The 24,035-nt window shown below is 41.8% G+C and overlaps 1 protein-coding gene across 26 annotated transcripts in view; it reads left to right on the top strand.

Annotated features, from left to right (window-relative positions):
* Window positions 1-24,035, top strand: part of OFD1 (OFD1 centriole and centriolar satellite protein) — a 61,716-nt gene that overhangs the window by 34,619 nt on the left and 3,062 nt on the right. For 9 of the 26 annotated variants that reach the window (XM_027822593.3, XM_037900502.2, XM_037900439.2 and 6 more), the window contains 6 exons: window positions 5,837-5,969; window positions 14,352-14,452; window positions 17,311-17,472; window positions 20,462-20,581; window positions 22,098-22,255; window positions 23,020-23,199. In XM_027822593.3, coding sequence (XP_027678394.2) covers window positions 5,837-5,969; window positions 14,352-14,452; window positions 17,311-17,472; window positions 20,462-20,581; window positions 22,098-22,255; window positions 23,020-23,199 — 854 coding nt within the window. Of the gene's footprint in view, window positions 1-5,836; window positions 5,970-14,351; window positions 14,453-17,310; window positions 17,473-20,461; window positions 20,582-22,097; window positions 23,200-24,035 lie in introns of those variants that run through there. The other 17 variants (XM_043537829.1, XM_037900450.2, XM_043537828.1 and 14 more) reach the window with 8 other exon arrangements.

A 24,035-nucleotide genomic window follows, 5' to 3' on the forward strand; every position in this document is an offset into this window, starting at 1 on the left:
TTAGTCTCTAAGGTGCCACAAGTACTCCTCGTTCTTTTTCCTGATACAGACTAACACGGCTGCTACTCTGAAGAAGAAATGAGTAAAGCATGATAAAACATAATAGAATTACAGTTTAAAATCAAGCGGCACAGCAAATAAGACACAGACTATATAACAATGTAACCATTCACTTAACACTATTTGACTTTTAACATTTAACATCCAATAAGTGCTGGCCAAGCGACTACTGGATGGTTATGGGAAGATCTCACTCAGAGCACTGGCATCCAACTTTATTTACAGGCAAAACCCACACATTCCTTGGTAGTGAATAGAAGACTACACTTACTTCTACTATTCTTATGACTCTCCGAATCATCAATAGGGTCCTTCTGATCGGTCAAAAAGGAAGCACTGTCTGCTTGTGCTTAATATTGTCTGCCACAGGAGAGAGACACTACTACTGAGGCGAAAGCTGCCCTCTGGTGACAGATACGGAAGCCTGCTGGTCGCTGCGGCTGTTCGGTAGCTGCTGCTGGCGAAGACTGCTGGCTGAGTTGCTATGGCAGCCTTTGCCAGGACAACCTCAGGGTTCTACTGCTACTTCTGCTTCTTCTCAGGTAGATGTTTTCCAGATAGCTTTTTTTCTTCGCAGGTGTCTTGCAGCTTCTGCTCTCCTCCTCCAAATCTCAAACCAACTACAACTTCAGCCTGCTGGCTGTCGGCCTTATTTACTGGTTGCTCTCTCAGGCTCAGCCAATCAGCTTCCAGCTTTTCGGCCCCTCCCTATGATGTCACATAGTCATGTGTACTTACATGTTCTTGGTTACGTGTACCTACATGTGATTTCCTGTCTAGCTCTGCCCCCTTATGATGCCATCTTGGACTCTAGAAGGTTCTAGAAGATTCTGCTGAGTCATTCCCTATCAGTTAATGAAATTTTCCACTATGTCATTCAATATCTTTGAGATGGAATCTTCCACTACATCATCCCTATATCTGCCATTTTGGTCAGCCATGCTGGATTGTCTAAATTTAAACTAACATTAATTTCTACTTTAATTAAGGCCTTAATCTTAAAACTAATTACTGTTTTATCCAGACAAAAGTGTCCTGATACTGTCACCACTCTTTTTACGTCCAGTTAAGAGAAATGTGTTTTTATGATATTTAAACTCCTTCCGAGGTTTTTCTGCAAGATTCTATCAGGGTGCTGCCAGGTATCCAAGAACATTCAGCATAAAAATCTCTCACTACAGCATTGCTGTCCAAATATGACTTTGTGAACTGGCTGGCTTTGTCTAAGTTTGTGGACCAGCTGCCCGAATCCTCCATGGAGGAATTTCAGACATTTATCACCGAAGGCTGCTTGGTGGCTAAAACTTCGTTGCAGTCCACACTGGATATCACAGGTACTTTGGCCAAAGTGATGGTGTCAGCAGTAACTATGAGAAGGGCATCCTGGCTACGGAATTTGGACATTACTCCGAATGTGCAACAGGTGATAGAGGATTTGTCTTTCAACGGCCGAGTTCTTTTCTTGGATAAGATGGATGAGACTCTGCACTCCTTCAAGGACTCGAGGGCTACCCTGTGGTCCTTGGGGTGTACATGCTGGCAGTACAGGGACACAACTATGGTGGTCATCAGCAGCAGCAGTATAGTCCGCAGAGAGCATTTGGGCAGCCTTTCCCCCGAGACAGCGGGATTACCCCAGAAGGGCATAGGTCCCAGAGGAGGAGGCATTCAGGTCCTGGGTTTGACCAGTCAACATGCCTTCTCCTGGTGCCCCCCAAGCAGTCATTTTGACGCCTTCATCTGGAGCAGTGTACCAGTTGTCACTCCCTTCTCCCCATCCCCTCTGTTTGGGGTCAGGCAAACTCGCTTTCACAATGCTTGGGGCTTGATCACCACTGACAGCTGGGTCCTAAGCACTGTCAGATTAGGCTATGTCATCCAGTTACTTTCCTTCCCTCCTCCCCGTCCCTCTTCAGAGACCCTTGTCACGAGTTACTGCTCCTTGACCAGGTTCGCTTTCTACTGGCTTTGCAAGCGATGGAGGAGGTTCTACTAGAACATCGGGATAAGGGCTTCTATTTCCAGCACTTTCTGGTGCCCAAGCCCAAGGGAGGGGTAAGACCCATTCTCAACCTTTGTGGCCTCAACAAATATATCACATAAGTGAGGTTCTGAATGGTCATGCTATCGACTATCCGCCCCGCATTATTTCAGAACAACTTAGTAGCTCTAGATCTTCAGGCCGCCTACTTTCACGTGGTGATTTTGCCGAACCACAGAAAATTCCTTCAGTTCGTCATAGTGAAACACCATTTTCAGTACACCGTGCTCACATTTGTCCTGTCTTTTGCCGTTTTGTTTTTACCAAATGTATGCTGTCACCCATGCCTCAGGAATAAAAGAATCCACATATTCCCGTGCACTGGAAGACTGGTCACTTAGGGGCAGGTCCACAGAGGAAGTCCTTTCTCACGTCCTTTTTCATTGTGCTTGCTCAACTGTCTGGGTCTCATCCTAAGTACCAGAAAATCAACTTTGATTCCCACGCAGAAAATCAAGTTCAATCTGGCCTTAATAGACTCTACAAGTTTGAGAGCATTTTTGCTGACCGACTGTTTTCAGGCGATTCACCACTTTAGCCTCAGTCTTCAGAGTCAGCCTTCCTCAACAGTTTGGCTGTGCCTGAGATTCTTGGTCTGCATGTACGCAGGTGGTTCAGTTTGCAAGGCTGTGTCTTTGCCCCCTTCAAATGTGGCTCAGGACAGTTTACCATCTGACTCTTCACTTCTTGGACAGATTGGCCTCTCTTCCTCCACTGGTCTTGAACTTGCAGTGGTGGACGCTTCCCATCGTTCAGCCCTACCAATCAGGTCTGTTGTCACTGATGCCTCCCTGATGTGCTCAGGAGCATATTTGGGATCTCCGAACGTTCAAGGTCTGTGGTCAGAACAGGAGTCCTAACTGCATATCGATGTGCTGGAGCTTCGTGCCATCTACAATGCCTGTCATGCTTTTCTGGACTGTGTCAGTATGTGTCAGTGGTTCACATACTTACCGACAATACCACACCATGATTTATTATGTGAACAGGAAGGGGGAGCACACTCCAGGATGCTCTGCCAAGAGGCAATCAGGTTGTGGAATTTCTGCATCGAGGAGAGTATCACTCCGATAGCCAATCTCTTGCCTAGGGTTCAGAATCATCTTGCGGAGCATCTCAGCAGGATTTTTTCCCTGAGTTATGCGCGGTCCCTGAAGACAAGTATCCTCTGGGTCATCGTCTCCATCCTCTGATCTGGGAGCTGGTTGCTCTATGGGACCTTAACATGATCCTAGCGGCTTTAATGAGACATCTATTCAAGCCTCGGGCATCTTGTTCCTTTCCACTTTTGTGTCAGAAGATTGCGTTCCTGGTAGCGATAACTTCCACAAGGAAAGGAGAGTCTGAGAGTTGCAGGCTCTCGTGGCAGAGACTCATTATAAACAGTTCTCTAAGGACAAAGTGACTTTTTGACTATACCCAAAAATATTTTCTAAAGTGGTTTCTCAGTTTCATTTGAACTAGGTGGTATGTTTACCTGTGTTCTTTCCTAAGCCACATTCATCTCTGGAGGAGCATCACTTCCATACATTAGATGTCAAGCAATGTCTAGCCTTCTATCTGGACAGGACTAAACTGTTTCATGCTTCACTTCACCTGTTTGTGTCACATGCAGATCGTGCAGATCTACGCCTCTTCAGCAGGTACGAGCTCATGCTATGCGAACACAAGCAATGTCAGTAGGGTTCCTCAGGGATGTCTCGATATTGACATTTGCATGGCTGCTATGTGGTCATCCATACATATCTTCATGAACCAGTATGCCATCACTGCACCTTCCAGGGTGGATGCAAGTTTTGGTAGGGCAGTCTTGCAGTGCTTTTTAAGGTAGTCTCCAAGCCTTGCCTGCTGGAGTGGGTGCTGCTTGTGAGTCACCGAATTGGAATACACTGCTGCATCTACTTGAAGAAGAAACAGTTATAATAAGTAACTGTGGTTCTTTGAAATGTGATGCAGATGTGTATTCCACAGCCCACTATCTGTTCCCTCTGCGTCAGAGTCTGATCTCTGGATGTTTGGTACAAAGGACCTGAGGGGGCAGAGGGTTGAGGCTTTGCTGCCTCATATAGCCAGGGGAAGAGCTATGAGCATGAGGAGTGAGCACCATCTCCTACGGGTACTGGTAGGCAAAGTTCTTCAGCTCCGGAGCGTTGGGTGTGTATGCACCGAAGTGGAATACACATCTGCATCACATCTTGAAGAACCGCAGTTAAAGTAAGTAACTGTTTCTTCCATTCCAGATTCTGGAGGGGAGTCTTCTCTAATGGGCACAGTCTAATACCCATTCATCCACCCTAGGTTTGACCCATTCCAACCTATCCCAGTCCTATCTTTTCCACAACTCTCATTCCTTGTCCCAATCCTATTCTCCTTGCCTGCCCAATCCCAGTCTCCACTCTTCAGGTTTCTTATCCAAGCTTCCTTGCTGAGCTAATCCCAGTCGTCTCCCCCCTCTGAATTCACTGTCAGAGTCCCAATCTACCCACTCACCCAAGTCTCTCCTCTTTACCACACCCAGTACTATTCTCCTTGACCAGTCAGCCAGTCTGTTTTCTCACCCAGACTGTCCCAGTTGCTCCTTTTTCCTCCTCAACTAGTTACCCGTTCTAGTCTCCCTCCCCAGGCTCCTCTTCCAGTCTGTGTCCTCATGCCAGTGCTTCGTCCCAGTCTTCCCAGTTCTCCTCTGGTGTCCCAGCTCCTTGTTAGATCTGTCTGCCCTCCACCCCAGTTCTCCCGCACAGTGACTGTAGTACAGTCTCATTGCCAGTCAGTCCCAGTCTCCCCTCCTTCCCCCACCTCCTCATCTGATCTGTGTTCTGTCCCCTGACCTCTCTTCCCTCCTCCCCATTTCCCTTACTGACTCCCAGTCCCAGCCTCTCCCACCCCATGGTTCTCCATTTCCTCAACCCATCAGTCCCAGTTTTTCTCTCCCCTTTCGCCCCCACTATCAGTTTCAGTCTTAACAGACTTCTTGGCCCGCTCCCTGGCTTTTGTCACTTCTTCATTCAGATCACATGGCTTCATCAATCATGGTTTCTGTGTACCGCCAGGGGGATCATTCGGAGCATTGAAGAGGAAGGATCCCTACTCTCTTTTTTCAGTGCCTGCCCGCACCTGGGCCTGATGCAGCTGGAAGCAGCCATTGAAAGGAAGGCCTGGCTCTGCCCTTGTAGCCCTGGGCTGGATAGCGCAGGTTCAGTTGCTCTGGTGGGAAGGTGCATGTACCTTCCAGTTGGCATTGAGAGCTGTGAGAGGCTTGAGTATGCTAAGTGAGGACAAAATTTTCAGAGATTTTTAGCAGCTAAAATCAAAGTATCTACTGAGCATGTGCAAACTGATTTTTTTTCCCATTGGCTTTTAACTTGACTAAATTTGGGTAGATTTAACAAGAATGGTGAAAGACACATCCTTGACGCAAAGGCCATCCTCTTTCAGAGTCATCAGTTTTTCTTTAACATGGACAAAACAACATATTTTTCCCCTAGCGTCATTTTTGGAAACAGCTGAACTGTTTTGGCAGAAATTTTTCAAAAAAATTCAGCCAGAGGCATGTTATGGAAATAGTCCAAATGATTCAAGTTTGACAAAGTTATAAGCAACTGAAAACAGTGTCTTTAATGGGAACTGTCAGGAAACCCTAACAATAGGGAGTGCTACCGGCACTGACTATAATTAGGATATGTAGGAACAGTACAAGAAATTGGTTGATATAAATTGCTACCTTTTGCCTTACAGATAGCAGTGAGTCGTTCCTAGTCTCTTCCCAACAGAGTGTCGACCAGCCTCTTTCTCCTATTTTGAAGGCAGGCCATCTTTCATCTTCTGAATCGGCTCCTTCCTCTCCAACCAGTCATGGACAAAAGTTGAGGTAAATATTGTACGCTATCTGAAAGATCATTTTAACTTATGCCTTATCGGTTAGGTCACATGATTACAGCCATCTTTCACTATGTATGAATTAGCGCTTTTCTAAAGATATCAGGTGTTCAGGATTCTCACACTTGTGACTCATGCCTCCAGTGCAAGCCATATGTAAACTCCCCTTAGCTCTTTAAGTTTTTTGACTTTCACGTCTATAGGCTGGCCAAAGAGCTCTGCCCTACTGCATCTAACTTCAGGTCCTTCATAGGTATTCCAGAACATTCCAGCCAATTCCTCTCTGAGCAATAGCCGTTAGTGAAGAAGTTACCCTGGAAACTGTCCAATGTTTCTAACTAAAATAGTTGCAGTTTTTTCTGCAGTAGCCCTTGTTCAGGGACTAGATATTCTTGTTTTGGTGTCTTCTGAATTTCAGTCAGTCTTGAGCCTTATCTTTGTGACTGTTTGTATCTCTGGGGGCTTAAAGGGAATCAGGTATTTATTTAATGTGGCAGATTATTATTTGTCTGTATTAGTCTGCAAACTACATTCTGTTTTGGGAATGTCATTTTCATTGTAAGACTGTACTGTGCCTTTACTTTGGCACTGCAGCCTCCATCTTGAATTGAAATGCCCAGGAGGTGTTCGGAGAAATCCTTGCATCTATCAGTGGACTAACAATATACAGCAATCCAGAATCCTTAACCTGAATAGTTTTCGATTCAGATGGATGCTTCCTAGAACAATGAGCTGACTAAAGCCCAGGGGAACCAGTTTTCCCAATGTGGACTTCAGGTGGGTGGCAAATAAGCAATAAATCACCTGACGAGAGACTTGAAGATGTTCAGGAGGGATTGGATTTTTAGAAAGGGAGGCTCTTGCTAGCCATTATAGAAGAGAGCTAGAACAAGAAGGCAAAATTGACCAGGAGGAGGAGTGGAGAGTCCTGAGACCTTGAAAGGACTCGCCAAAACTAAGTAGTGAGGACACCGGACGGAGGGTTTTGTGTGCTAACAAAAGTTTGTTAAATAGTCTAAGTATGGGAAAATCATGCCTCACCAATCTACTAGAATTCTTTGAGGGGGTCAACAAGCATGTGGACCAAGGGGATCCAGTGGATATAGTGTACTTAGATTTTCAGAAGCCTTTGGCAAGGTCCCTCACCAAAGGCTCTTACGCAAAGTAAGCTGCCACGGGATAAGAGGGAAGGGTGCTCTCATGGATTGGTAACTGGTTAAAAGATAGGAAACAAAGGGTAGGTATAAATGGTCAGTTTTCAGAATGGAGAGAGGTAAATAGTGGTGTCCCCCAGGGGTCTTTACTGGGACCAGTCCTATTCAATATATTCATAAATGATCTGGAAAAAGGGGTAAACAGTGAGGTAGCAAAATTTGCAGATGATACAAAATTACTAAAGATAGTTAAGACCCAGGCAGACTGCGAAGAGCTACAAAAGGCTCTCTCAAAACTGGGTGACTGGGCAACAAAATGGCAGATGGAATTTAATGTTGATAAATGCAAAGTAATACACATTGGAAAGCATAATCCCAACTATACCTATGAAATGATGGGGGTCTAAATTAGCTGTTACCACTCAAGAAAGAGATCTTGGAGTCATTGTGGATAGTTCTCTGAAAACATCCACTCAGTGTGCAGTGGCAGTCAAAAAAGCGAACAGAGTGTTGGGAATAATTAAGAAAGGGATAGATAACAGGACAGAAAATATCATGTTGCCTCTATATAAATCCATGGTATGCCCACATCTTCAATACTGTGTGCAGATGTGGTCGCCCCATCTCAAAAAAGATATATTGGCATTGGGAAAGGTTCAGAAAAGGTCAACAAAAATTATTAAGGGTATGGAACGGCTTCCCTATGAGGAGAGATTAATAAGACTGGGCCTTTTCAGCTTGGAAAAGAGACGGCTAAGGGGAGGTATGGTTGTGATCTATAAAATCATGACTGGTGTAGAGAAAGTAGATAAGGAAGTGTTGTTTACTCCTTCTCGTAACACAAGAACTAGGGGTCACCAAATGAAATTAATAGGCAGCAGGTTTAAAACAAATAAAAGGAAGTATTTCTTCACACAACCCACAGTCAACCTATGGAACTTCTTGCCAGAGGATGTTGTGAAGGCCAAGACCATAACAGAGTTTAAAAAAGAACTAGATAAATTAATGGAGCATAGGTTCATGAATGGCTATTAGCCAGGATGGACAGGAATGGTGTCCCTAGCCTCTGTTTTCCAGAAGCTGGGAATGAGCGACAGGATGGATCACTTGATGATTACCTATTCTGTTCATTCCCTCTGGGGCGCCTGGCACTGGCCACTGTCGGAAGACAGGATACTGGGCTAGATGGACCTTTGGTCTTACCCAGTAGGGCCATTCTTTTGTTTTTATGGACAGATCCTAATGTCATTCATGGCAATATCAAAATGGCCACTGATTCCAGTGGAACTAGGATTTGGCACAAAGGCCTCAGTTCAGTAAAGCAACCTTTTTTTCAGGAAAGCACTTAAGCAGGAGGTAAAGGGGACTTAAACATGTGCTTAAAATCTTTCCTGTGTAGCCTGAACAATTGTTACTTTTCCATAGATCTTTTGTGCTTTGTCTGTGAGTAGAAGTGTGTGTGTGTTTAGAAATTCCTTTGCAGAGTCTGAGTGTCCTCTGCCTTTCACTAATGCATAGTCCCCAAAGAGTGAAACAGTAATTCAGAGGGTCCACAGCTTCATTGGAACTCTGGAGAGTCCATGGAACAGGTGCTGGGAGGGCCAGGACTAGTTTCAGGCGCAACGCAGTTGGACCATGGAGTCTCCTCTCTTAGGATGTGGTACTAGATAGACAGTCTGTACCCTGAGAGTGTTTCTGGAAGTCTAGAGCTTGAGACAGGGACGACCCAGCCAGCCTAAGAGCATGTGGGATCTAGTAGTTAGATCCAAACACAGCAACCTGGTGAGCATCCACCAGGGGGAGCTCAGGTAGGGTTGTTATATTTAGACGCTAGACCAGTGGTTCTCAAACTGTGGTTTGGGACCCCAAAGTGAGTCATGACCCCATTTTAATGGGGTCACCAGGGGTGACCTTAGACTTGGTGGGGAGGAAGCTGAAGCTGAACCCCACCGCCCAGGGCAGAAGCCAAAGCCCAAGGGCTTCAGCCCTGGGTGATGGGGCTCAGGTTTCAGTCTTACTCACCTGGGGCTGAAGCCTTTGGCTTTGGCTCCTTGCTTGAGGTGGTAGGGTTGGGCTTTGGCGGGCTCTGGCTTTGGTGTCTCCGCCCCCCCCCCCCCCCAGGGTCGTGTAGTAATTTTTTTTGTCAGAAGGGGGTTGCAGAGCAATGAAGTTTGAGAATCCCTGCTCTAGACTTTGTCCCTTATGCACCAGATACTTAAATAAATGGGTGATACTCTCCCATCAGTTATCTCTGCTTTCAGGAAAGATAATTTAGTTTTTTCCTCTGAAGGCAGGCTCTAGAAGTTGATCTTTGGCATTCAACAAAGGTAGCTGCTAGTTTTCTTCTTTCAGAGTCAGGAAGTCCTGGCTGAAAAGGATCTCGTCTCCACCCTCAGACCAGATTTTTTGTTAAAGTCAGAACCTCTTGAGGAACAGGTTCTGTTCAAGCTTAGGAACAACAAGAGTCTAATGAATTTCAGCATCATGCTGACTGACATGAATATGGCTCCCAAAGCTGCTCTGGACTAGCATTAGACCATGAGTCTGGTCAGAGCTGGTCACTTAGAGAAACTAGATTATGTGCTTTGTTCTACCAAGATAAGGTTTGTAGTGTAATGCGTATGTGGGGCCATGGACCCTTTCTAGCCCTGCTTAAATGCCTTTATTACCCTCTTTACTTGTCAGAGTCTAATTTAAAGACTAATTCTAAGAATTTAATTTAGCTCAGCTATTTTCAGCCTATCATGAACTGGCTGAAGGTACATTGTTTTTTTACAGCTCATTGTCATCAGCTTCATGTTGGGCATGACAATTTTGAGACTACATTTAATAAACCCTCTGTATCACGAGATATTAATGTGTTCCTGACAAAGCTGACAAAAGTGCCTACTGGCTTACTTAATCACAAGTTTTGAATGGGGGGGATCATTTCCTGATGAAGGGAACATTAGCTCATAGAGTGAATGAGCTTCAGGTTTTAGTGACGGGCCCATCTTACACCATATTTTACAAGGGCCAGGTTGTGTTATAAACTCATCAGTAGTTTCCATCCAAAGTGACGGTAGAGTTTCTCATCCTTTCCATACTAGAAAGGCCGGCCCTTTGCATAAAGTTGAAGTTTAAAGGTCTTTGAGATTCTATCTGGAGCACACACAAGACCTGAGAAAGTTCACACTGATTCCTTGAGCGATGCTATATCTCCATGAAGACTATGTCTGAAAGATTGTGTTGCTGTTTTTTTCACAGCTGTGACCTGGCTGCCCTATTGTTTGGTTTGTGCTAGCTGAGGAATAGCAACTTCCACTGCCTGCTTCAATATGATTTTCAGTCAGGATGTTAGGAAAGGCAGGTAGCCTCATGTCATACTCCCCAAAGTTTCAGTGTTAACATTCATTTTCTGAGGATGAGCTTCCCTTTGTTTCCTCTTGCCAACAGAACTTGTTTCTGAAGTAGGGGAGCCCAAACTCGCATCACCTAGTGGGTTTTGGAGTTTGTTGTTTTGTCTTTTCAGGCTGTCTTTTCATAGAATCATAGAATATCAGGGTTGGAAGGGACCTCAGGAGGTCATCTAGTCCAACCCCCTGCTCAAAGCAGGACCAATCCCCAACTAAATCGTCCCAGCCAGGGCTTTGTCAAGCCTGACCTTAAAAACCTCTAAGGAAGGAGATTCCACCACCTCCCTAGGTAACCCATTCTAGTGCTTCACCACCCTCCTAGTGAATTTTCTTTTCCTAATATCCAACCTAAACCTCCCCCACTACAACTTGAGACCATTAGTCCTTGTTCTGTCATCTGGTACCACTTTGAACAGTCTAGATCCTTTTGTGTAAATGGGCACATTTTTTAGTTTAAAAAGTAACAAAACATCCCCACTGCATCTCTCAGTCTTTCCTCTTAGCCCACCACAGAAGAAAACAGCACCAAGGCCTTCCTGACCAGGGCTGACCCTAGACCAAATAGCGCCCCAGGCAAGGAGCGTCTTTGGTGGCACTCTCCGCCCGCATTTGTTAAACTTTTGAATACCTTACTTTTTATTTCATTTGTAGCCCGTTTCACGACTAGCATGCATGATTTATCCATGTCATATAAAACAATAAATTTGCACGCTAGGATCTGTAAATCTGTATTTATTCATGCAATGTATAAGCAAATAAAAAAAATTGGTTTCCTCTAAGCTTATAGAAACTTTTTAATTTTAAGAATAACTGAAATGTAGTAACGTCAAGAAATTGAACTGTGCACCAACGTTGGGTGGACTAGTATTAAATAGTGTTACAGTAGGTGTCCGCCTTAGAATGTTAACCCTAGTCCTTTAGTTCAAAGGGTCACTTTTCTCACCTTTGCCCTGGTGAACTGAAGCACACCACCAGAGAGATCCAAAGACTGACCAATGGCATTTTCAAGCGATAAAGTGACATCACTTTCTCATCAGCCATCATCGATCAAAGATATGTTTTAATGAGCCTGAGCTTCAAAAATCTGCGCTCACCACTCGCGACAAGCAGCATGAGCAGAATCATCAAACCTGTCCACACGTTAGGAAAAGTGTTGCTAACAACAAAAACAGCACCCTGAGCCCGATGCCGCCCCAAGCCCAGTATCCCAGGTGGTCACCTGCCCCTAAATCAGGCCCTGTTCCTGACACCATCTTGAGAAATCTCCTGGAGGTCAGTTACATTCAAAGAGTGAGAGTTCTGCATAGATGGTGTGAAAGAAGGGACAATTACTTATCTTGTAATTCTGTTTTTCTGAAAGATCAGTTGCAGGATTGTCACTCACCCACCCACCTACCCTCCAAGTCTGCTGTTGAAGGATAGGCAGTTGTAGGCTCAGGTTGCCATAGCAAGTGCTCATTTGTCCTTATTTTTTTTTTTTTTTTGAAAAATCAACTCATTTGTACTCATTTTAAATGAGATATAGATAATTTATTTTTATGTTTTATGCAGTTAGAGATTAGGGAGCTTTTGATTCTTGGTCTTGAAAAGAACTGGTTGGAATTTTCTGGGGCCTCTTAGGTAGGTGCATGTTTATCCTGGTGCCTCTATAATGTCTCACCTTCCACTATTCCATTCCATTTATTCATGCTGTCCTCACTATCTCACTGATGTCCCATTTGGTACTAACATGGTAGACCTCACCAGTTGAGGGTTAAGTGCTGTTACTCTCTATGAGAATATTGTAAGAGAAGATGGCTATAGCATGCAACAATTAATTTTTCTGAAATACAAAGCAATAAATGTGTGGGCTTTTTCCAGCTGTTCAGTCTGAGCATCAGGTAAATGTGTCATAGTTGATAGGATTTATATAGCTGGGTAAGGTTAGAAAGAGGGAAGGGGAGCTAACAAAAAAAATAAAAGAAACCATGATACTGCCTCCCAAGTGTGGAAAATCTGGTGTATTTCCAGTAGAGTGGTCCATATTCTGTCCAGAACACCAGGGAGACAATCAAAAGAAAACACCTCATCCATCACTGGGAAAAATGTCTTTTCTCAAGACACCCTCATTACAGTTAGTTTCCTGCCCCAACCTGCGAGTGGGTGGGAAGGAAGTGAATAAAAGCAACCCCTTCTTTCCCTTAGGAGAAATGACTTCATTTCTAGTATTCTGGCTCTGTGGGAAGTATTGTTTTCTTTACTGTTATTCCCAAAATACATTGGTATCATCAGAAGGACAGGGATGAGCCCTTTACATCAGACCTTCCATCTCTCGCTAATCCTAGATATAGGTTTGATTACTACAGTTTTAATGCTGATTCCTAAAAAAATTAAGGATTGAATATTTTGATTATAGGTTAGGATGCCAGTTTTACTGTCCATAAAGCACCTTTATATAAATCTTTGTTTCTCAGAATAAGAGTTTTTAAATTCATTTTTCTAGTCATTTATTGTTGACCGAGACACCATTAGCTGTTTTATGGAATGTTGTTGATACTGGATACGGTCCATATTCATCAACATTGCTGTGATAAAATGGTTTGTGAAAACCATTTGACATTCATGCAAATAATTGCCTTAATGAGACAAACCTCTCTTACTTTTGTTTACTGAATCTGTCCCATTGAATTCCAGGCCTTCCTAACACTTCTACAGGATTTAACACTAGCAATATTATACAAAGTGGCATGCGTCCTTGGACGCTAGATAGATAGTATATACCCAACAGACAAAAATTTCTGTAAAGGAGAGATTAAAAACCATTTAATATAGATTATGTACAGATTATAAATTATCTAGATTATATAGTTCTAGAAATACCGCTTATATTTGACAGCAGTAGATGGTGTGTGTAATTTACAGGGTTTTTCTGTATATTGAGCCATTCTTCTGAAATGGCAGAACCAACACTGCTAGGAGTATTTTTCCCTTAGTCTTAATTAATGTAAATTGAAGTCTGTCTCTTAGAGCCTGTTCATTTTATGTATCCTCCTCTTTCTCTTCACCTCATAAAAAACTTATTCCTTAGACTTTTCATAAATATTTTGTATTGTTTATGCTTATAGTGAAAGACTAATATAGCCAGGTGCTGACAAGCTTCTGTATACAGGGCTACTGGACATCTCATTTGTGACCTGCAGCTCTCTTTCTGCTTTATGGATAAGAGATTGCTAGCTGTGATACACTGGGTGTATTATGCTTGATGCTGTTATAGACAAATCCGCAGTAGCAGTTAGAAAGAGACCACAAAACTCATTTTCCATAGGGCCAAAGAAGGATTGTAAACTGTGGTTTCAGGGATGAAAGGCTATCTAATCTAACGGACTGTCATGGCATCAAAGCACTGGACACAAATTAAACTACAAAACTGAATGTGGTTAAAAGGACATAATTCTTAATCTCTCTTCCCTTTGTACATGTGATCCTTTTTGCCTTCTTTCTTGTTTTTTGTTTTCTCTTTCTGTTTTAACTCCATTTCATAGAATATCTTTCTTTTTATAAGTATTCACTCTTCCCAGTTGTGGGTATGTTTTGGGGAGAAACTGCAGGGGAAGGTGAGTCTTGCATTCAGACCTGAAGGTGGTCAGGATTAGGTTACTGTATTTCAATTCCATATCATGTAAATTCTGATTTATATGTTAGTTTGCTTATGTGGTTTTACAATTTTCTTAGTCCTTAGCTACTCTTGGGTACTACAGACTATTGTCAGATCTCTACCTGCTGATGTACTTGACATTTTGGTTATTAAACCTTTAAATTCATGTTCTCTTTCCTGCTCGCTTTCAGTCTTCGTAAACAGCAAGCTGATAATCAGGACTTCAATGACTCTTCAAAGCCAGAAAAGCTAGCATATGAGGACCTGGAAGAACATGATTCTTCTCTTAAATGTAAGTTTTAGTGTGTTTTTTCAGACAGTTACTTAGTAAATGGAAAGAGTAGAAGATCTTGTTATTTTCCTTAAGGTTAACCATTCCTTTCAACCTAAAATTAGCAAAGGGTTAGCGGGGGTGCCTGAGGGATCCATATTAGAAAGTAATGTTGTTTAATACATTATGATGGAGAAGTTACAAGACTATAGTTTAGGTTATGTCAGAGATTTCAGTTTAAGCTTTTCAGATATTATTATTTTATTATTATTAAAATATTATGCAAATAGAACTGTGCAACCTTAACTACAGTGAGACAGTGTTTGTGTGTGGAGAAGAAGGTGAATATTGAGGTATCAAAATTTGCAGATAACACAGTTGTTTAGGTTAATAAAGACTGGAGAAAACTGTTATTAAAGCTACATGATTGGGTAGGAAATTAAACTCACTGTTGACAAATAGACCACCAGTTAAAGGTAGAATACTTCTCAAAGATATGGATGCAGAGATAAGGGGGGGAGGGATAGCTCAGTGGTTTGAGCATTGTCCTGCTAAACTGAGGGTTGTGAGTTCAATCCTTGAGGGGGCTGTTTAGGGATCTGGGGCAAAAATTGGGGATTGGTCCTGCTGTGAGCAGAGGGTTGGACTAGATGACCTCCTGAGGTCCCTTCCAACCCTTATATTCTATGATCAGCATTAGCTCCGGGTGTCACACTGTCTCAATTCATGCATTGTTGTTGGGGCTCATAGAACATGGAGCAAAGGTAACAGTTCCCTACTTGCTTTCCTAGGTATCAACACAGTATTAAACTTCAAATAAAACATCTCTAAGGTTGCTCTGTTTTCCATGGCAGACATGCTGGCTATGTTGAGTGATGAGTTGATGAAGTGGGTGACTGTTCTGTGGATTTTTCCCCTTAGTTTTAGTTATTTTAGTCATCAGTTTTAATTCGTTCCATTTAGTTTTCTTTTTACAGCTTTTAAATACAGTAACTCCTGACCTAACGTCGCCCCGGTTAACATTGTTTCGTTGTTACATTGCTGATCAGTTGGGGAACATGCTTGTTTAAAGTTGTGCAATGCTCCCTTATAATGTCTTTTGGCAGCCGCCTGCTTTGTCCACTGCTTGCAGAAAGAGCAGCCTATTGGAGCCAGTTGGCGGGGGCTTGGAACAGGGTGGACCGGCAGCCCCCCATCAGCTCCCCGCTCCCCTAAGTTCCCTGTGCTGCAGCCACCCAGCAGGCTACCAATTGCCGGCAGTTCAGCTGTCTCTCCCCCCACTGCCATGTGCTGCTCCTGCCCTCTGCCTTGGAGCTGCTCCTGGGAGCCTTCTGCTTGCTGTGCAGAGTGGGGGGAAAGAGGGGTGCTAATGTCAGGGTGTCCCCCTCCCCCCGCACCTGTCCCCCGCTCCTGTACCTTATCTCCACAGAGTGCGGGGGAGACGGAGACATGACAGGGCTCAGGACGGAGAAAGCTTGCTGGCAGCAGCTGCTGTCTCAACTTGCTGATCAACTTAAAAAGGCAATGTACTAAGAGTGGTGTCAGCATACTTAAAGGGGCAATGCGCGTCTCTCTCTCTCTCTCTTTCTCTCTCTCTCTCTCTGCCATGCTGCCTCCCCTCCCTCCATTCATGCTGCCTTGTAGAGTGTGAGGCTATATTAACAACAGTGTGTTAACCCTTGAGGGCTCAGCCGAGTGCTAGTTCATCATTTAGCAGTAAGGCATTCCCTGTGAAATATCCCACCCTCTGACTCCACCACCTCAACCAAGCTTCACAATCATCATTGCTGTGTACAGTATTAAATTGTTTGTTTAAAACTTATACTGTGTGTATATATATATAGTCTTTTGTCTGGCAAAAAGAATTTCCCTGGAACCTAAAGCCCTCCATTTACATTAATTCTTATGGGGAAATTGGATTTGCTGAACATTGTTTTGCTTAAAGTAGCATCGTTCAGGAACATAACTACAATATTAAGCGACACGTTACTGTAGATTATTTAACAGTATTTTACATTATTTTTAATGCAGCTTGCATTAATTGAAATACTTCTACACTAGGTATTTCTGCTCATACAATTAGGATATGACATTTATTCATTTAAATTATTAAATTACTTACTTTTACAGTAGATACTTTTAGGAACTGATTCTAATTCACCTATTTTTATTCCTTTATTTTACTGGATTTGAGAACAGACTGGATGCTATGAGTAACTGGAAAAAGCAGGTGTCATGCCTAGATAGAATTAGCTAAATGCCTCCTCATCTAATTAGTGATGCACATGAACAGAAGGGATAATTTGAGATATTTGTACCTAGAGCTGGGTTCTAAATTAACTGTACTGACACCCAGTGTTGTGTTGGGTGTACCAGTGAACACCTCCACTGGCATGTGAGTGGAGGAAAAGAGCCATCAGAAAGGAGGAAGGGAGCAGAAAGAGAAGAAACATGAAAAGCATATGCCACGACCTGCCTTTGCATGGGCACACACCTTGTTCAATATTGATTTCTCTGTGGCACTAGTACAGTCATTTTACCCCTGTGAACTTCCTCTCAGGGCACTTGCCAATAAATATAGGCAATCCTGGCTGCTTTTCCTAACTCCTTTTTGAGGGCCCTGCAGATCTCTCCAAACTGACGACACCTCTGACTTCTGGGTTTGAAAAACCTCTAAACTTCTATTTAACCAGATTAAACATAATAATAGTGTTCAGTAACCCTTGTACTTCTTACTCCATTAGGGCAGTGGTCTCCAAACTTTGGGGCGCGTCCCCCTAGGGGAGCGCAGAGGAATGTTCAGGGGGACGTGGCAGGTCTTGATCCAGCCCCCGTGGGGGATGTGGAGAGAGCGTCACCCAGCCCTGCTCTGTCCCTAGGTCTGCTGCACCCTAAGCCTGCCCCCAGCCGCAGCTCCGTCCTCAGCTCCACTTCTGCTCCTGGACCCAGCTCCCGACCCCTGACCCCGACTGCGACTCCTAACCACAGTTCTGGCCCTGAGTCCAGCTCCGGTGGGTGTGTGTGGACAGATTCAATTACAGGTAAGGGGGGTGGGGCGCAATATAAAAAGTTTGAGGACCACTGCACTAGGGAAAGCCTAATCTTACAGGAGCCTGGCAGTATTTCCCTTCCTGATCAAAGTCTACCTTTGCATCCCCCTCTGTGATCCTGCTCCCTCTCTCCTCAGAAGTCAAAAAACCAACCTTTCGAATTAACGCTTCCCCCCCATCCCTCCGCCCCTAAGATTTCCAAACAAGCAATCTGGGAGGAGCTTCCACTAGGAGTCCAAACCTCTGTGTACCCAATGGCATGTGTTCTCTTTGTCCTGTAACATACCCCATCATGCAGTTTTGTTTAACACTTATCCGATAACATCTCATATCATACGATTTCAAGTTAACCTTGTACCTTCTCCACAGCATATAAAAAGCAAAAAAGAAAAGAGGGGAAATACAGAAAGCGGGGAAGTAGATAACGAAGGAATAAGACAAAAAGAGAAGAGAGAGAATGGAGAGAAAAAAAAGGAGAGTGTAGCAACTATATCAGCACATGGTGCCAGGGGACATCAGGAGACAGGAAATGCCCATCTGCCAGTCCAGCCTAAAATGGGTTCCATCACTGATGTAGATAATTACCATGACAGCACAATTATTCCAAACTCATAGCAATAAAAACCTCTCTAGCACTCTTCACGCACTTGTAAGAATGAAGATACATACAGAGCAAGATAAATTTTTATTTTCTAAATAGTGTTGTTGCTTTCTGGCTGCAAATAAAGATCATTCTTGCTGTACTAGTTGCTGTCTTATTTTGGTGAATATATTATTGTTGATGATCTAGTTCTCTGTTTCTGCGTGGATGACTGATTTTTAGAAGTTGGATCCAAGATCTAGTAACCGAGGAACAACATTGATACTTCTTGCAGTGTGTTTTATGAAACATATGAACTCTGATACATTTATATGCATAAGTTTTATATATATATATATATATATATATATATAGACATTTTAGACTTCGATTATTTAAAGATCTTTATGTTAATACTGTTTTCTGCTCATAGAATATTAGAAATGGTTTTGCTGTTTAGTCATTCCTTGTGCCAATCTGCACACATGAAATTCTGCTGTTTCAAGCATGGGGAATACAAAACAATATATTGATGATGATTGTTGATAATGACTACAAAATAAGTAATATCTGTGTTTAGGTAGCCATATCTTTATTATTAATCAAAGTTATCATTTAAAACTAATTTAAAAGAAAACAAAAAAACAACAACAGATGCTTTTGAGTATGTTAATCATATGATGGGTTATCTGATGTACATGAAAGAGAATGAGATTTGTGTGTCATTATACACAAGGCTGGTGAATCAAGATTGGAAGTTTTTCTAAAGATATGCTTTAGGAATTATTTTGGGGGAAGTTCTAGGGCCTGTGTTATACAGGAGGTTAGACTAGATGATCACAATGGTCCATTCTGGCCTCAGAATCTATGAATACCTATTACTGAGGTTGCCTGAGACTTCTCACTATAAGATCCTGTTTTCAGTTGCTTATAACTTTGCCAAACTTTAACTATTTTGGAAGGACTTTTCTGTGCGAGATGTGTACTTCAGGAAGAAAAGTTTTTGGAAAATTGTCCCCTGGTGTGAATGCATTATGAGACAGTCTTTAATTATGTAATCACATTCTGTTTTTTCCACAAGATGCCTGTCTCATTCAGTGCACGAGATAGATCTGCTCTGTGGATGGATCAGGGTTGTGTAGCAAAGAAGGCTGTTGTGTGTCGGACCTCTGCCTCATTTGTTGCAGTAGTTGGAAGGTGTGTAGTGAAGGTGGCAGGGGATTGTAGGAAAAGAAAGGAAGGTCTTGTGATTAAGGCAGTTGAATTCCAGAGTTCCTGTGTGATGCTAGGCAAGTCACTTAAGTGACTACCTGTCAGAAGTTTGGTTTATGTTCATCTTTTTCTGGATGCCTTACTTGAGACATTTGGGTCTGACTTGCAGAAGTGCTGAACACACATTTGCAACTGAAGTCAATGGGAGCTGTGCTTGGAACATATAAAGAGCTATATAATGCTAAATTGCATGAAAATCCAATGACCTAGGTTTTTCAAATTGGGCACCCAAAATTAGTGGATATTTCTGACTTTAATCTGTGCCTCAGTTTACCATATGTAAAATGGGGATACCACTACCTTACCTGACAATGGTCTTGTGAAAATGAATTCTTTATTATTTGTGAAACGTTCAGATACTATAGGAATGAGCACCATAGAGAAGCCAATGAGGAAATTAATACTTCTGTCTTCAGAGCAGGGTTTGAATAGTGTGCAGTAAATAAGGCCTGGGGCCATACATTGAACAATGAGGAGAAAACAACATATTGAATAGCTGCTCATGAAGTGAACTCCATTCATCCTGAATGAGGTGGGTCCTGTGGACAAAATAGTATGTGATCATGTAATCAAAAACTATCTCATAATGCATTACACACAAGTGTGACTAATTAAGGTTGAACAGGCATTCTGGCATTTCCTAACTTCTGAGTGCTTTTAATGTAGTTCTTTGTGAGGTGTGTGTGTGTGTATATGTGTGTATATATGTGTGTGTGTATGTATATATATATATATATAATGTAGGCACATAGATTTAGTATGTGAATGAAACCTACTTGTTTTTTACATTTTGGGGCTATATTTATGAATCAAATAAGAATTTTAAAAATCTTTTATCTCACAAGTATACGTTGATTTCAGTTGTGCCAGTAGCTTTAGTAAACACGTGTTGTTACAATCAGTTTTCAAAGCCAATCAATGCCATGATTATGATTAAAGTAGCAAGTGCAGCCTACTTGATATTTCTTAATTTTCAGTTAAATGGTTGAGTTTGGAGGGGAGAGTGCTTAATTAATGGCTTAAATTTATGTATTCTCACTCCAACCATTCCCACACTTTGTGTCCGTTCCTTTGCCCCACTATTATAATTACAGAATAATGAGGCCATTGTTCAAACTTCTTCTCCAGATCAAGGGGACATTCCAGAGCAGTTTGAAAGTGATGTGTCACATCCATCTGGGGACAGCGTCAATGGGAGCAATGTCACAAATGCTGTGCCAGCAACAGCCACTTCACAGCAGGATTTAAGTGAGTTCTCAGCTCCAAAACAAAAGCAAATATCCTTTGTAGATGGCCAATGTATTAAAACAAAAAGCAAACAAAAATTAGCATTTTGTAGTTTCCTGCATTGAAGTGGTTGAAAATTTTTCTCAAAGCTAGTGTTTAGGTACTAAAGAAGAAGGAATAATACATCTTTGTTTGTTAATTCTTGACTTACTGTAGGATGATGATTTTCACCAGTACTTCTATTAACTTTGTTTTAATTTCATCTTTTTAAGTTTGCTTTTTGGCTTCTGAAGAGACTTCATTTTTTTGTTTTGGCCTCAATATTAATTTCATGATCTTTGCTTCTTTAGGGAGAAACTTTCTTCAACGTTTATCTTAATGTGTGTCTGCATTTGCTGATTGTCTTGCATACCAATTCGCTCAGTATATAATCACTATTGTGAAGGGTGTCAATATAAAACCCGAAGAGATAGATAGGCAAAGATGATTTAAATGCAGCATGCTTAATTTCTCCAATGCTTCAGTACAGCTCAGTGGTATAATGGTCTGGAGCATCTTGCTGGGTATGAAGGTAGTTTTCAAGTCTTACCCAGAGGCGTTGCTGTGGGCAGAAGGCTTTCTAGCTTCAAATAGTTTCTGGTATTTTGTGCACGTAACAAATTACTACTTTATAGAAGTAAATGGTCTTAGTATTTAAACTCCACGGGTTTAACTAGATTTATGTGCTGTGATCGTTTTTCCTAAATAACTACTTCATAATACTTTGTATTTTTGTAACCTCTTCTATCCAAATATCTTAAAACATTTTACAAATACTAAAGAATTAAACCTTGCAGCATCCCTCTGAGGAAGACAAGTAGTATCATCTCCATTTTACAGATCAGGAAATTGAGGCACAGAGAGGCTCAGGTTAACATTTTCCTACTTAGAACCTAAACTAGGGCATCTCTAAATCCATATTGACCTCAGTGGGAGCTGTGCGTGTTTACCACTTGTAAGTCAGGCCACTTATTTAGAAGCCTACTGTAAATATGGATTTCATCTACTTGAGGTTAGGCATCCAGATTTGAAAAAATTGGCTTAAATAACTTGCCCAGGGTCACTCTGGAAGTCTGTGGCACAGCTGGGAATTACGCACAGGTCTCCTGACTCCCTCTCCTCTGCTTTAATCATAAAACTCTCCTATCTCTTTGGCTTAAGTCTTGGAGTTTCACTGTGTAACCAGTAAGATAAGAAAACCCAATAATTGAAAAAAATTGCCTGCTAAATTAGCTCAAATTAACAATATGTTACATGGTACATGTGTAAATTATACATCCAGGTTTTTTAGGTTTATTATAGGTGCCATACAGAAACAGTTACATAATCAATTTGCTGCTTGCTTGTTCGTCTGTTTTCCATCTTTCCCAATCGGGACTACCAATTCACTCAATGTATTACCAAACTGCATGTCACACTTTATTTCAATAGCCAACACTTGCAAATCTTAATTACAGCACTTTGTATGTCAAATGGCACAGAAATAATTTTATTACAGCAGTGGTTGATCAAAGACAGTCTGAAGAACAGAAAAGAGAAGAGAGTGAGAAAAAATGGGAAGAAGAAAGAAGAGAAAGAGAAGAAAGAAGGCAGAGAGAAAGGCAGGAAGCACTGGAAAGGGAGGAAAGAGAACTAGAAAAACTGAATGAAGAAATGGTGATGTAATATTTTAATTTCTGACAGGAATGCAACTTTGTTATACCATATAATTTGAACTAAAGTAACCACATCGCGATCCTAGACAACTTCCTACATTGTTTTTTCTACGTGAATTTAACATAGAATAGTTTATTCTGGATTTACTGTCATTTATAATAGTTCTGTAGCTACATTAATAACTAAACTTCCTTGTTTCTAAAATTTCTCTCCAGATTAAAAGCTTGCTGTCCAGTAATTCATGTTACTATGTGATACTATTGTGTGGCATTGGTTTCAACATGGACAGCGTTTGGCTTCTTGTAAGCCAAAACTAGAGACTGTTTTCTAAATTGGCTCCCAGATTGGAACAAACTGAATGAAAAAATGTGATACCCAATACCTCAGGTTTCAGGGTAGCAGCCGTGTTAGTCTGTATCCGCAAAAAGAAAAGGAGGACTTGTGGCACCTTAGAGACTAACAAATTTATCTGAGCATAAGCTTTCGTGAGCTACAGCTGACTTCATCGGATGCATTCTCTACTTAAGTAAAACTCCCATTGACTACAGTGGGACTTTGCCTGAGCAAGGACTGCATGATCTGGCCCATCCCAGAAGTGTGAGTGAATACGGTACATGTCACATTAAACACTCCATTCAGACTAGAGCACAGATTACTAGATTAGACTGGTAATGTACTGAACTTCATATATAAAACCTGATTGAAATATTTTTGAACTGGCTGGTCAGTTTTAAGTGTGTTGCTGTTTTGTTGGGTTTTTCTAGAAGTTGATCCAAGATTCGTTGAAAAGTGAAGAAGAAAAAAAGAAGACAGACCGTGAAGTGGAAGAGTTGGAAATCAGTAGTCCTGATGCTAAAGACAATTTGTGTGACCCTCGTCCTAATCCACTAGAAAAATACATGAAACTGATAGAGCAGAGCAGAGAGCAGGAGTTGACAAACAAGGTGATATACCAAAACCTGCAGGCAGTAAAAGGGCGATTTCAAAGTGTGACTCTGGGGGACAGTGTTTTGTCTGAATTACAATGTATCCATAGATCATGAGGTGGAGAATACTATCAACTCAATTTGGTCTTCTTCATTTTCAGTGTGAAAGTTAGAGTAACACAATGTGAGAAGAGGAGCTGGTTTATAATATAGTTAGTCAGTTAACTGTTGGATTTGTGTTCACTGTTGGAGATCTGTCTTCCCGAGGGGTTTTGCCTAGTTCATGTGGGAATGGCAAGATTACATTTCTTATGTAAGGCTGTGCCCAGCTATATTGCATTATGTCAGACAGTAACACAGAACAGTAGAATATGTCTATTTAATGTAGTTAGAAATGAATGGTTTCAAAATGTTGTATGTAGACAGAGGATAGTTAAAACTGACGGCCTAATTTTTAGAGGGACCTCCTCTTGCATGTTCACTAATGGTATACATAATGCACCAAGACAGTAGCACGCACACGATAGAATTTATACTTCGAAAACCCATTTCTGCAGAAATTGGGTTTGCCTCTGTCACTGTCATTTATACATGTAAATGATAGTGCACCAAAATTTCAGGTGTGAAATAGTTTCCAGATGAATGGATGTCAAAAATTAAACATTTAGGCCTGAGAGAACAAATAACTGTGATTTAAAAAAAAAAAGTCCATTGAAGCATTCCAGTGAGTGGATTGTCATCAAAAATGGAATTTCTTGTGTAATAAAATTATTTTAAGTTTCTGTTCCGAACTGGTTCACATTTTGTATCCCAAAACATCTTTACCAGATTGCTGACAATGTGCTTGCTCTTCT

Source organism: Chelonia mydas, chromosome 1 (genome assembly GCF_015237465.2).
Source record: "Chelonia mydas isolate rCheMyd1 chromosome 1, rCheMyd1.pri.v2, whole genome shotgun sequence".
NCBI classification, from domain to species: Eukaryota; Metazoa; Chordata; order Testudines; family Cheloniidae; genus Chelonia; species Chelonia mydas.